This window comes from Xiphophorus hellerii, chromosome 22 (assembly GCF_003331165.1).
Source record: "Xiphophorus hellerii strain 12219 chromosome 22, Xiphophorus_hellerii-4.1, whole genome shotgun sequence".
Classification (NCBI taxonomy): Eukaryota; Metazoa; Chordata; class Actinopteri; order Cyprinodontiformes; family Poeciliidae; genus Xiphophorus; species Xiphophorus hellerii.
This window is the reverse complement of record NC_045693.1, coordinates 22,711,875-22,725,961: the sequence shown is the minus strand read 5'-3', so window position 1 is coordinate 22,725,961 and position 14,087 is coordinate 22,711,875. Positions and strand designations below refer to the sequence as shown.

General features: G+C 41.0%; 1 protein-coding gene across 1 annotated transcript; it reads right to left on the bottom strand.

The window, feature by feature from the left end:
- Window positions 1–2,440: 2,440 nt before the first annotated feature.
- Window positions 2,441–11,906, bottom strand: synpo2la (synaptopodin 2-like a). The gene is made up of 4 exons (XM_032553941.1): window positions 11,218–11,906; window positions 8,587–8,738; window positions 7,435–8,153; window positions 2,441–6,391 (listed from the first exon to the last, which is right to left on the bottom strand). Exons 1-4 carry the CDS (start codon window positions 11,317–11,319, stop codon window positions 3,792–3,794), a joined length of 3,573 nt encoding a protein of 1,190 aa, XP_032409832.1. The 5' UTR covers window positions 11,320–11,906; the 3' UTR covers window positions 2,441–3,791.
- Between the last annotated feature and the right edge of the window lie 2,181 nt (window positions 11,907–14,087).

The window sequence follows — 14,087 nt, the reverse complement described above, 5'->3', positions numbered from 1 at the left end:
ATATGAAGAAAAATAATAATACATATTGAGTCTACCCATAGAAACTACAAAGTGTGCTATTTTCAAAATGAGCTTCCCCAAAAACATGATCCAGTTGTATTTCTTGCTCAGTTTAATTTTGGCTGTTACATTAGCACTTAATTCATTATAGCCATGTAATTTCCCTCATGCATAAATAGTATTTGGTTTGGATTTTGACAACTCTATTATTAGGCACAGTGTGAATGTAAATGGCAGGGGAGAGTGCATCTGTCTGGTGCCACAGCACCACGCAGTGGCTGCAGTTCACATTAGAAAGAAAATAAATGACTGAAAGGAATTACTCACTACTTTTTCTATGATGACATTCCAAGTTGTATGTGTAAGACAGTTTTCTTTGAAATACAAATGTATTAAATAATGGTCACAGTAGTGTTTGTTTTTATGAAAAAAAATAATAAGTCAGTTTAAATCACCATACATACATACAGTACAGACCAAAAGTTTGGACACAAACTTTTGGTCTGTACTGTATGTATATAATTTTATGTAATGTGAAATATACCCATAAAATCAAACTAGAAATCAGGGCAAAACAATTGCAATTGGTCAGTTGCATTGATGTGCACTCTGAACAGGAACGCCTTTTATGATGGTATTATCTTTGATTCATTCGGTACCTCTTTGTTTGGAGTTTCTCAGCTTCGCATGCCTTGACAAGACAATATTTGGTCACTCTACCTGTTAAGGTTTCTTCAAACCTTTTAGTCTCAAATCACTTCTCTTTTTCAGAGGCGTTTTCAGGTGAGCCCAGCGATTTTCTGTAAGATTTACTTCTGTGATTGTGATGCGTACCCTTCAGTTATGGCTCATGAGGAATACAGGAGATTATTGTCACATGTAGAACCCTAAAAGTCCTTGATGGATGGGTACACCGTGGTTTTAAAGGGACAGACGTTTTAGTCAGTTAAATTGCGTTAAAATGCAATTTATTGTGCATTCAGAGATGGTTGTCTGATGCATTTTGTGATTGTCTGATTTGCTATTTGTGTCAGAACAAGTTATTTTTTACGATATAATTCATTAGGTACAATTATATTGAGAGATCAGGTTTTTCTGTTCAATGTTTTATATTTTCTACGAAGACGATATTAACCATGAGGCCTAGATGGTGAAAGGTCGGCTTAGGGATCACTGGGCTTAATTTTCAGTAATCAATCTATCTCAAAGGAATCAGAACCTCAGTCCCACCACAGGACATAGTGGAGGTCCAGCTCTCCTGTTATTGCATTAAGAATTAATGCAACTCCGTGCTGTAATAAATGTTCTGACTTGTTGAAAAGACTTGTGAAAATTATGCTGGCAAACGATAAAAGGTGCTCCAATAAAATTGTGATATTGAATTTTATGAGCCAGCTGTGAGTTTTAAAGCCAGATTGCTTGATGGTTGAGGTCAGTTGTTGTTCCACATTATTTCCTGTAGAGGGCGGTATGGATGTGCAGTTCTTATCTCGTCTTCGAGGAGTTTCAGATTTCAAACCTTCTGCGTGACTGAGACATTTCTGATGCGAGTTTGTATTTATTTCTGTGACTGTTTGAATGTTTTTTTTGTTTGTTTTTTTTTTCACTTTTTTTTTTCTCCGAAGAGTTTTTGCGGCGCTAGTGGCTCGTATTTTTTCCACAGTAGGCAGACAGGAAGGAGGGTGAGGAGAGGGGGGAAGACATGCGGCAAAGGTCGTCGGGACCGGGAGTCGAACCCGCGACGTCCGCGTCGAGGACTAAGGCCTCCAAACGTGGGGCGTGCTAACCCCCTGCGCCACCACAGCACGCCCCTGTTTGAATGTTTTATAGGTGTTTGAATACCTCCCTGATCACTGGCCCCCAGAAGTTCATAAACCTGCATCAGAGGTTATTTTAAAGTGGCTATGTTGGCTTCCAGATCCCCATTCTGGGACTGAAGGCTGATCTGACCAGGACACACCACCACATTTAACTTTCTCCCAATATCTCCAAATGGACACTAATCCTTTGCTCTTTTAAGGATAGAGAGAGTACAGTTCATATTTTTATGTGAAGATTGTATATCATGTTCAAATACTGCATGGATATACATTGCCTTTTAAAAACTGCTATGGCATTTATTTCCTTTTCAGTCACTGTTAAACTGATAAATACATGTCTCAAAGTCATTAGTTGTATTTGTAATTTTATGTCTGAACACTAATTTTAATTTCATATGTGTTGTTGTTAAGGATCAAGTCCTTTTTTGTTCTTATAAGCTTAGCCAAATGTTGTTATTTTTTCTTTAATTCTTCTGTAGCATTTTTTTTTATTCAAGTTAAGAACTGTGTTGATACAGTACAGTAAAATTTATGTCTAGGGACCAAAAGCAAGCTGAATGTAAGCTCATATACAGAACAACAGAGAGTGGTGTGAAATCAGACATTTCAGACAACCAAAGTTCTTTCAAATCTAACTTTATTTCTCCAAAATATTTGCCTTATCTTACTCAGTATAAATTCTAACTCAGCAAAAATGACAAACAGTTTCACACCTAATCTAACTATCCAGCTGCTTGAATAACATATTTTACACCTCAACATAACTATATGCAAAATTTTAGTATCTTTAGCCGTTGTATTATAAATGCAAGCATTCATTAGAAATTATATCTAACATTAGTAAAAAATAAAAAATAAAAGCAGAACAAACAATTGTAGATATGCCTTACTTGCTTCCATCAAAACATCGGTTTCAAGGTACATTTCCATTACACTTCAGCTTTTTGTCACAACTATTGTGGGAAAAAAGATGCCAATAAAGCCTCTGTCTTCCATCCATCAGTTCTTTAAGCTCCACCACAAATTTACCTGATCATACTTCCCTGGCCATCCTGTTCACATCTACAGTCTGTGAGATTTTAGTCTGCATGTAATGAGTCAGAAGCCTTAATTTTAAAAGATGTGACCACGTCCATTTCAGACAAATGGACAACGATCTACCTAAGACTCCATTACATGTATCGCCCTCTTGTCTCGTCACAGCTGCTCTCATTCCTTAAGCCTTTTTACAAAATTGAACAGCGTCAACTTCCCATTAATTCCTCTAAGACTAAAAATAAAGTAAAATACACATCCTTCATATTTAGAATTTGTTTAATAAAATTTAACAATGTACATATATCTGCAAACAACCACATTGCAAAGCTCCAACTATCCAATGATAGTTGGAGCTGTGTTGTACCTGAATGGCATCTAAAATTAGCCAAGTGACAAGTATTGCTCTAACTGTGCTCACATAATGTGACCTGTGCAAATGAGAAATCTTTCCTTCCAGGCTAAAGTGAGCATTAGGGTTTATATTCCGTCTAAACGAAAGGCATAAGCCTGCAAATACCTAATCAAAACTAGGTCCAGGGTACTGCTTTACCCCATTAGTATCAAGTTATATGTCAAAAGCAAAGGTATATGAAAAATGCAGTATTTTGAACATAGGTATTTGTTGATTTGAAGATTTTTGAACTTCATAATAAAATCATTTCTTTTGGTAAAACATTGCCTAATATTTTGTTCTTTACCAGATAGGAAATACATTTTTAATACCTTGGTATTTCAACATATTGTAAAATGTTAAAAGAATTCCAAAATTAGTATCCTCAAAATCCTTATCTTTGTTTGTGCAGCCAGCAAAAACTTTCCTTTTGTTATTTAAAAGGAAAAAATGTGCTGTGACTAAACAAAGAAGCAGTTATGACAGTTGATACTAATAGGTTTCATGTTGATAATTACTAACCCCACAGGTGTGTTGCCATTTTAAAATGCTCCTGGTCTCCAGACATGGGGCTGCGCACCACCCCTAGTGGCAACAAAATGTGGTTTGGGGGCCTGAACCGGGTTGTTTTTCAGTGGGGGCAGAGATGCAAGAATGCTAAGTTCTGGAGCACTCTGAAACTGCTTGGCTGTCTGCAGCCCACTGGAGTATGAGGCTGGAGTGTAAGGTGTGGGGACCGAAGGAGGTACAGGGCATGGAATAGGGGTGGCAGAGAACTTTGGCAGGTTGGGTAGCCGTGTCGGTTGGGAGGAAGAAAAAACTGGTTTCGAAGTACAGACTGACTGGAGTGGAGCTGAAGCTGGAGCAAAGGCAACAGGAGGTGGGGATGTCATGCCTGAACGAGTCAAACGTTCTCCAAGAGTAGTAGCTGAGCGAGGAGCAATGACTTTAGGTGTGATAGTTGGAGCTGACATAGGTGTTGGGGTAGAGAAGCGCTTGATTTCATAGACACGGGCTGTTTTGAGGGGTATTTGCCGAGGTGAGGTCAGTGAGCTTCCCACCATTGTTGTTGTATAGTTGTTCTGCTGGGCCTGGTATGAAGGCATGGCTGACAGATTGGTGACACTGCCTCCATACTGGAACATGGCAGAGTTGAGCTGATAAGGCTGCCTCTTCATGAAATCCACGGCCTTGATGCCTTCCTTTTGGGAGCTTCCTCTTGCCTTGTTGTCTGGGTTGCTTGTATCTTTCTGAGGGCCTGTGGGAAGAGAAGGGGCTAACAGCGGGTTGTATCCGATAGGCGGAGGTGCACGGACGTTTGGAGAGTATTTCCACTGAGAGGGATGGGAAGAATTGACAGAGGAGTCAAACTGTTGAGATGTAATTTGCATGGCCACATCCGGCTGATAAGGGGTCTCAGACGGGGTGTCAACTACATACATACCCATGCGGCTCTGTCTTTTAGCAAACAATTGAGCCCCTTTGCCCCCAGCTTGAAGAATCTGTGGGGTCTCATGAATGACCCGAGGTTTTGGTGCAACTGGGGGTGGCGTCCTTCCTGTGCCAGCCTCATCACTTTCCTCCTCTTCATAGACGTCGTCAGCAGTTGTTTGGCCATATTTGTGTCTGGTAGACCGTTCATCTAGGTTCTGAACCAATGATAATAAGTCAGGATTTGGGGATTTCTTTGCCACTTCTGGTACATTAAACATAGGTTTAGGTTTGCCACTACGCCGTCTTGCTTCAAGTAAGATTCCTGTACGACCTGTCGGACCAGGAACAGGGGTTGCGACTACAGCTTCAGGCTTTGTGAATGCAGATTCTTGAGTAACTGATGGTATGGAAACTTGTGGAGCTGGTGGCTGAGCTGCTGGCACTTGGAGTGGAGGTCCTGAGGCAATAGGATCAGCTGAGCCATTAATTTGGGACAAAAGAGGAAAAGGAACAGATGCTGTTTGTGGGGGTCTAGGTACTGAAGGCATAGACACTGGGGTCATAGTTGAAAATGGAGAATGATGAACACCACTTAATCCTGGTGATGACTGCATTGTTTCAAAAGGGGCAGAAAGAGCAGGAGTGTGAATAGTAACAGGAGCTTCTGGTGTCAGGGGTAGGAAAGCTTTAGGAAAGGAGTATGGCGGGGGAACCACTGGTGGAGGACCAGGGGGTTGCTGTGATGTTACAGGTGTTGTATTATTGGCTACTTCAGAAGCAGTGGAAAATGGTGGGGTCACAACAGCTGCTGAGGCAGGTCGCTGTGTCTTCTTTGAGACAGCTGGTCGAAACGTTACAGGAGCAGTTGCGGCTCGAATGCTGATGAAGCCAGGGGTAAAAGGACGTGCCGTTCTGTTTAGAACATTGCTTGCAGGCAGTTCAGGCAACGGGGTTTCAGGAGGGGGTGCAGAACTGCTCAGAACCGTAACTAAGGCTGTGGCTGGCTTGGGTGCTACAGGAGGAGGTGCCATCACCATGCTAACTGCACTCACTGTAGAACTAGTTAAGTTCCCATGAGGTACTGCATGGGGGGAATTAACAATTTGAGGCTGAATTACCTGTGCAGGTGTAGGACCAGATGGTGACTGTTGAGGTCCTTGTGTTGGTTGTACTTGTACAGGAATTTCAAGATGCAATGGATGCATCTGACAATGCTCCTGTACTTGAGATTCAAGGGGTGAATGAGAATGTGCTGCTTCTCCTTTCTTTGCAAGTTCATCCACTCTTTTTCTTTGCTGCTCAAACAACTGAGCACCCTTTCCGACAGTGTCACTCAAACCAGGATTCAAAGCGTTTTCTGCTCCAACCTCACGACCTTCTGTGCCTGCCGTCGCCCTCTTTTCCAGCTTATCCAGGTAGTCGCTATCCCAAGTTGGGTCTGGAGCTCCAGAGAAGCCCTCCTCATCAAACTCAGATTCGCTGCCAGGAAACACCCCGTCATCCTCTTGTGAGTCCTGAAACCTGTCCTCATCTACACTCCCAAAGCTTGTCAAGGTGTATTTTTTTGAGCGCTGTCTTCTTTTCTTGAACATCAACACTCCTTTGGAGTGAGGGTTCGGAGCATCTGTCAGCAAAGATGCAATTGTCCGACACTTGCTCTTGGCTTCCTTTACTTGCTTGTCCTGAAGTGTGTCCCCTCGATTCAGTTCTGCAGAATATAAAAGTATAAATATTAGGAACATCAGATTTGTGTAACATAAGTGTAATAAATCTCAAAAAGATTTAACCTTCAAACTCATAACTGACTCTGGTGTAAGTATCTAAAACTGTCCTGACCAAAATGCCTTTATCAGGTGTCTATCTCTGGACTTGCCAAGGAAGAACTTCTGGAAAAAATTCCAGACAGGTCTTAAACTCCCCAATTTAGCTGGGGAAAGATAAATTTGCACATTATTACACTCATACACTCTGACATCTATGTGGGAAAAACATGAATTACGGTGATGTGAACATTAACGGACAAGGCCCACATATGGTTTAACTTGGCACTGTAATAATAACAATCATTAGCAACCTTATTCTGCTTCCTTAGAAGTAATTGTCATTTGAATAGTATTCTTAATTTGTCTTGGCTAAGGTAGGACATTATATTTAAACCTGAACCTTGCGATGACTTAAGGGATTTCTCAGAGTAAATTCATTTAAGTTCTTAAGAACAACTGATTGCGCAGCTCAGTTGTTAATGGCTTATTTCTATGGATGGACAATTTGAGCAGATTTTCTTCAGCTATATTTTATTATGCCCTGTCACCAACTTAAATGTTGACATTTGCAACAAAGTTGGAGAAATTATTTGTTTCATCTTTTCTTTCATATGTTTAGCTCCATTTTAGAAATCCTAACCTAAGAGTAGGAAAAATATGGCTCTTCGCATTGCCACTTGACTCCTGAAAGCAGCTGCAGAGGCTTTTCAGTGCTCACAGATTGATTGCTGTTTTTTGTAAAGACATAACTTGAGATAAATATAGTAAACTATAGTGTCTATATTTTGTTTAACAGGTTAGATTAACTTTTATTACTCTTTTCCACGATAGAAGAAGGTTGAATCTTTTCATTACCTGGAGATTCTCAGGTAAAGTTTAAAGAGTGGAGGTAAAAAAAAAAGAAATATGCTGATAGTATCTGATTATGACTTCTTGATCTAGCTTGGAGTGCAAGTCTACTCCAGTGGCCCTCCTCAACTTTACTTACTAGCTTGCTTAGCCTTTTCCATGTAGGTTGTCGTAAGTTCCTCATCAATGGGTTTATTCACAGGACCCACCATGGGCACAAGCTGACTGCGAGAACCCAACATCAGAGCCTCCTTTGCCCTCTCTGGGGACACCAGCGGCACATTGGCCAGCTCTAGAAAACCACTGTCTTCCTCCTGTCCTCCATCCCGTGGCCCCTGGTCATCTGCTGAGGAGATGATCGAGGAAGTTTCAGTGGACGTCTGGGAGGACCACATTCCTGGACCTGGCGGTTTGTAAACAACCTCTTTTCTTGTGACCCCAGGTAGGTTGCCTCCTTCATCTCCATTTCCTCCACGTCCTTCCAGTGAACGAGGGAAAGCCTGGGCATCTGGAGCACTGTCATAGCCACTCATCTCCGACGTCTCCCCTCCTTCGGGAGATGTCCTTCCGGATGGTTTCCCGGAGTTGGAGTTGCTGGGGCTTCTGCGTTTCTGCCGCCGTTGCCTCTCATAACCCGCCACATCTGCGTCACTATCTGTCTCCCCGTAATAAGCTTCGCTGCCAGGTGGGGAAGTTAATCCACTGGTCAAGGAGGAGCGACTACGGTGGACCTCGCGGACAGGCGCGTGGTGGGGTTGGGTTGGGGACATGGCTTTTAGAGCAGCACGGTACTCTTTATCTATCCGTGGAGACGGGGCACGGGTGACAAGGACAACAGATTGAAAAGCAGCAGGCGCCCTGTGAACAATTAAAGTTGTTAGCCAAGTGGTCTGGTAATGGAGGCTCACTTTTTAAAATCTCAGTACAGGCAACAGTAATATTTGAATGCCTTAGTGATTTTTGCTGATGTTTTCAGAGATATATGGCTTTTTTTCTTTACGGGTTCTGAACTGCATGATAATGTTCTGTATTAATTAGGCACAGAAAGAACAACAAGGTGAGGCTCAAAGTGAAAAACATCATCACAAAAATGTTCACTGACATCTAAATGTAAACTATTTAAAAAGTGGTTGCAGTTGATCAAATGTGTTCTTGTTTAGGACAGTGTGTACTGGCTAAAGCAAGCCTAGTTTTCAATACACATTTTACTGGGCTAAATAGGACAAGTTGTTGGCAACATTAAAAAGATGTCCATTGTCACCCATCATTTAGAGTGTTGGTACACCATTACCTTCTGACTAGGATGTTCAGTATCCCAGGGGAGCTGTCAATGAGGTTCATGGCCTGGGCATGGGAAAGAGATCCACATGGTTGTTCGTTGATAGCTACCAGCTCATCCGCCTCCCGCAGCCCAGCCCGGCAGGCCTTGCTACGTTTACGCACCTGTAAACGAGGAAGGATGTTATACAGATCTTGAAGTTTGATTGATTACAAGCAAATGTGGCTTTTTTTGTATTTAAGGGATAAGTCTGGGGTAACTCTCTTAAAACACGTTCAAGTATCTGACATGAAGTCTACATAAAACATCTGAATACAAACCAGAAGAACATAAGCACGCTCTTTTATTTGTCCAAAACAAATCTTCTCATTATAGTCAAATGATTAAACATTTGTACTGTGTGCAGATGTGGATGGATTTCCCAGTATGTTTTCAGTTTTACTTAAAGTCACTCTAGGACAATTCTAAGGTGTAAGGATTTGGTTTGAAGGACCAATGTTTCTGTCACATGACAATGTTTCTGTCTTTTGTCAAGGTAAAAGACAAAAGATTGAAAAGGTTATTATTTCCCCAGGATTTCTAGGTTTTCACAGCTGAGATTGAAAATAAAAGGCTGACCTGAGCTGTGCTTCTGCCCTGGCTTGGTTTTTGACAGTGACTGACAGGAAACAGATTCTGGCATGACAGCCTGGTCTTGCTGTGGACAAATGCCACAAATTATAACTCGAGTGGCAGCACTCACACACACTTTGGCAGGGAAATGCGTGCCAGCGGCCATCTTCATGTGGGTTCTTTTGCTATTTGTGCCTGACATCTATGAAGAACATGGCGTATAGCCTACAGAAAACTGACTAACATGTTTCTTTGTAGATTTTTTTTTTTTTTAATTTTGACAATTTTTAAAAAGTAATTCAGCACTTATTTCACTAAGCATCTTGTATTTAAATGTGGCCTAAGGCTTTGGCTTCCCTAATTAGTTTTGTTCAGCTATTCTGGTTTGCCTGTAATGAAATCCCACCTCCCCATTTAGCTAAGCCTTTCAAAGTGATCTGTGCCGACTTGTGGCCCAGGATGTCAAGTTATTTGTTCAGTCAGTCACCTTGTGGTTGCAAATCATAACACCCATAATATCCCTGCGTGCTTCCTTGCATGCGCCACACGAAACGACACAGAAATACACTCAGTCTTAGAAATACACGCACAATTACCTGCATGCTGGCTAACAATCACAGACCCAACTCTGACATACTGAAACTCCAGGCTGCTCCACCTGTTTAAAACCATATAGTACAAGACCTGACAAGCAATGATTGTGCCTCATCGCTTGCGGGGGTGAAGGAGTAGGCGGTTTTGGATGGTCAGTCAAATCAGCTGTCCACTACCATAAAGGTCATCTGTCTGCAATATTAGCCAATAATTTCAAGAAACGCCTTATAAAATATGCTTGGAAAGGCAAATTGAGAATATTTACAGTATAATGGTAAGGAGTTTTTGAATAGGTTAATGGGAGCAATATTTTTAAATCTTCACCCAAGAGAATGTCTGGATATCTATATATCTTACATTTTAGGATTACCTGCCAGAAGGATATAAGACGCAATAAAAAAAAAAAAACACTATCTGAGTTAGACCAATAATAATAATCATCATCAAGTATTTCATTTTAAACCCAAAAGTAAAGGTTTTCTTCATAAATTCATGGATTTTTATTTATTACATATGTTACAGATGGACTATCACTCATAAAAAGACTATGACAAGCTTATGGGATTAATGTTAAATGATAAATTGGGATCAATTTTCATTCATGAATGAGGACAGTTTCTATGTGTTTTTAGTTTCATCCAGTGACTTTTGATAAAAGTTTATCTAACCCACTCTGCAATTTCTGTTCTGAATTTTTAGAGAGGAGGAACTTCGAAGAAATTAGAATAAGACTTAACTCAGATCGAGTTGAGTATACCAAGATTAAAAGACTTTACAAGAAAACTTTACATTTCTTATAAAGATTTTAAAATTCTAGAAAAACGGACGCATTGCTTTGGATAATCTAGCAAATCAAATTTTAAATAAAGACCAGCATTCTTTTTGCTCCCCATCCATGTTATTTTCTCCAGTACATCACATTAATCAAACAAATTTCATTTAATATTTTCCAAATAACCCTCAGGCAACCTCCCAAATAAAATATGACTCATGCACAGATATGTGATGTTGCCTTTACAGTTTTGACCTCATGTTAGAAACCTCTAGTGCACATTACATGCAAATAAATATAAAGCCGGTTCTAAGTTCTGGGCCAGCATGAGTTCAACTTTGCATAATCTTTAATAAAGGTACAATGGTGAAATATACTAACACTCTGTAGTGCAAGATTAGACTCTGCCTAATCAATCATCAATCCGCCGCTGCGTGAAGCCTCGTCTTAAACCAAATCATGACTCATGTTCAGGCCCAGCACCAACCTGCACAGCAGCCAATGTTCCACTTCACGGCTCTTTAAATCAGTGCCAGATATATCTCAGCTACTGTTGCTACATGACTTCATTCAAACTCCAAGGTATAGTTTTAAACTTATATTTTTTTTTCCAGCAAAGCAAAATGTAACAGATTTTGGTTCCTTTTTCTGGGTCACCTGCTTACCTTCGCCACTTGGAGCGGTTTCTGATGCTCCACGCCTCCCTGCAGACGAAAGCCCCACGGTGCCCCACCGGACAGGGTGATGATCACTTCTTCTGCAACCATTGTTCTGTCTTTTTTCTTTTTTTAAAGTTTTTTCTTTTCTTGTTTATTTATCCGATATTGTTTGTCTTTTATATTTTATCTGAGGGCGGCCCCTCAGTGCTGTGGCTCCATGGTTAGCAGTCAGGGCCCCCTCGTAGAGCTCTGATCTGCTGTTCTTCTGGCGGACCGTCTGCCGCCTGAGCTCCCCGGCCAGTACTCACACCTGCACAAACACACACACACACACACACCCGCCTGCACATCCACGCCTACACACCCCTCCTGTGCAATCCACCCATACGTAGAGTGCTGCCTCCATCTTAGCTTCAGTAGAGGGGGGAGGAGAGGGAAAGGGATACATGATGTGTGTGTGTGTGTTTGGAGGGAGGGGGTGTCCTGACGCTGCTTACCCTGAAGAATGTCTGCACCAACTGAGCGAGGGGGAAGGTCCAGCCCAACACTTGTCCTGTCACTCAGACCCATGCCTCTGGATTGATGATAGCCCCTCCAAAAATAGGACCCTGCCACCTCTTGTGCTCCACCATCTTCTCTGCAGACCAAGGTAAAGTTAGCATTGAAACCATCCTAATGGTGCTGCATTTCTGACATTGAGGCCATCACGGATCCTTCAGTGTGCCCTCAGCCAGTCTCTCAAATCTCACGTCGGAGACTCGCGGCGAAAGGGCACACTAATCCCGGACAATTACGTTCAAATAGTTTTTGAAATGATGCCAAATGGTGCTGATAGAAATGAGTGATGTTGAGAAATTGCAGACTGATTGTGTGTCTGGGCCCTTTCACTGCATGTTGTTCTCCTTGGAGTCTATCAGTTTCCACTGCTGTTTTCTTGGGTGTTTCAAGTATCAGAATGGTGCCTTGTGTGAAAAGTTTTTTTTGTACATCCATACTGCAACAAATAAGCACAATAAAACCCAGGATTATCAGATTTTGACCATGTTAATGCTGAAGTTGTGTGAAAGTGTGTTTTGGCTTTTGCACTACTCTCTTTGTGTGCACATAATTTATGGGAGCATGCAGTTAGATTAAAATGAATTTACAAGAACAGTAAATGTTTTCGACTTTACTCCAAAGTCATATTTCAATTTATTCTCTTCCAAATCTTCATCCTAAACATCAAGCTCAAAATAACATAAAGTAATTGATTAATGAAAAACAAAATGGAGAAAACTTAACTAAATCTAAGTATGCTGACTTTTTCTTGGCATTAGAAAAACTGTGTTCATGAAGGTTACACTGCTATTACCAATGAGGCATACATTACTGATAGCTGCTCCGTTTGGCAGCCGTGCTCTGCACCTGTCTCCAGACCTCAGGATGGTAACCAAGATCAGCCCCGGGTCACACACACTCTAAAACATGACAGTCCGCTAGTCGTAGTCTGTTTGCTTTTTGTTTTCAGAAAAACGTTCAACCACACATAAGAGAACTGCATGACAACAGATGTTTTTTTTTTTTGTATGAATTCACCAAAAAGCGCTACCATATTCTGTATTAAGCTGAAAAAAACAACAACAATAAAACCCACTTCGTCCTCCTACTTCCCCTACTGGTCAAGAACAGAATAACTACTTGTCAGCTCACGTTCCTTTGCTTACTTCTGAATGATATGGTTATTTATCATACAGTACTTTCAGCATTCCTTCTGCATCTTTTATTAGATTTTAAATGAAGGGACATTCTAGAAGAAAACTTGTTGGAGGCTGTGAAAAAGTTTTTCATACCTGTAGGATAATCTGAGGGAAGGTGTAGAAATGTAACAAAATGTAGCTGCAGCTTATGATCTTCACTGTATTTCCATAGCATATAAATTCAGGCTACAAAAAACTTTTAGTATAATCTATTAGTTTTTAGGGTTGTTGCTTCATTTTTCAGTTACTACTTTTACGTACTTGAATCTAGTCAAGCTTAAAGCCATTGGTCTAAATTACCAATTTGGGTCCTCTAAAAACTGCTAACACTGCCTGCATGTAAACACACTAAAACTCAAAAGTCACCCAGCACACACTGTGTCTACGGGGGGGGGAGGGGGGGGGGGGGGGGGGTCCGCTGCTTGTTTTTCACAAAAGCCCCATGCTTATACCTAAAAACTGCAGTGTAGATATTTGCTTTATCCACATTTAGGAAGTTCAGCTTGTAAAAAAAACAGTACTGTTCAGTTTCAAGTTCTCAAAAATGTGAGCTTCACTCATAAGCATACATGAAATCCAAATAAGCTTCCCACAGTATTGTGTGTAGCTTTTCTTTCTCCTTAAGTGAGTTATTAATTTACTGAATCTTCAATGTCCCAAAGGGTTTTTGCTGGTGTTATTATGACAGCAAAGACGATACTGTGGAGCTACATGAGAGGTTTCCTGTCATGGCCACAGATCATTAGTAAATACGTCCGACTGCCTACCCTGATTTCAACAGCTTATTAGTCATAAACCCTCAAATGGGAGGTTGAAATAATCGTTTCAGTTGCAGCACAGCCGCCTTAATGTCATGTTTCAACCCAAATGGGAGCAGGACAGAGGCAGACGCATGATAGGAATTGAATTTAGTGATGAAACTGAATAAACTTACAGAACATGAGAGAAGGAACTAATAGAAGAATCCAGCAGTAAATGAATGAAACCAAGAAGCCTATATCCTGTGGAGATGTGATTGTGGGATCAAGTGAGTATAATCAATGAATAAAGTAGAACTGCAGAAGACGCTAAGCTTGGTGCTAAGAAAGGTGAAATAATGGACACATAAGAAACTGAAACAGAGGAAACAGAAGATCAAAC

Coding starts and splice junctions, on each gene's coding strand:
- synpo2la (XM_032553941.1), bottom strand. CDS start 11,319: ATGGTTGCAGAAGAAGTGATCATCACCCTGTCCGGTGGGGCACCGTGG. Junction 8,739..11,217: donor AACCGCTCCAAGTGGCGAAG/GTAAGCAGGTGA, acceptor CCTCGTTTACAG/GTGCGTAAACGTAGCAAGGC. Junction 8,154..8,586: donor CTGAACATCCTAGTCAGAAG/GTAATGGTGTAC, acceptor AATTGTTCACAG/GGCGCCTGCTGCTTTTCAAT.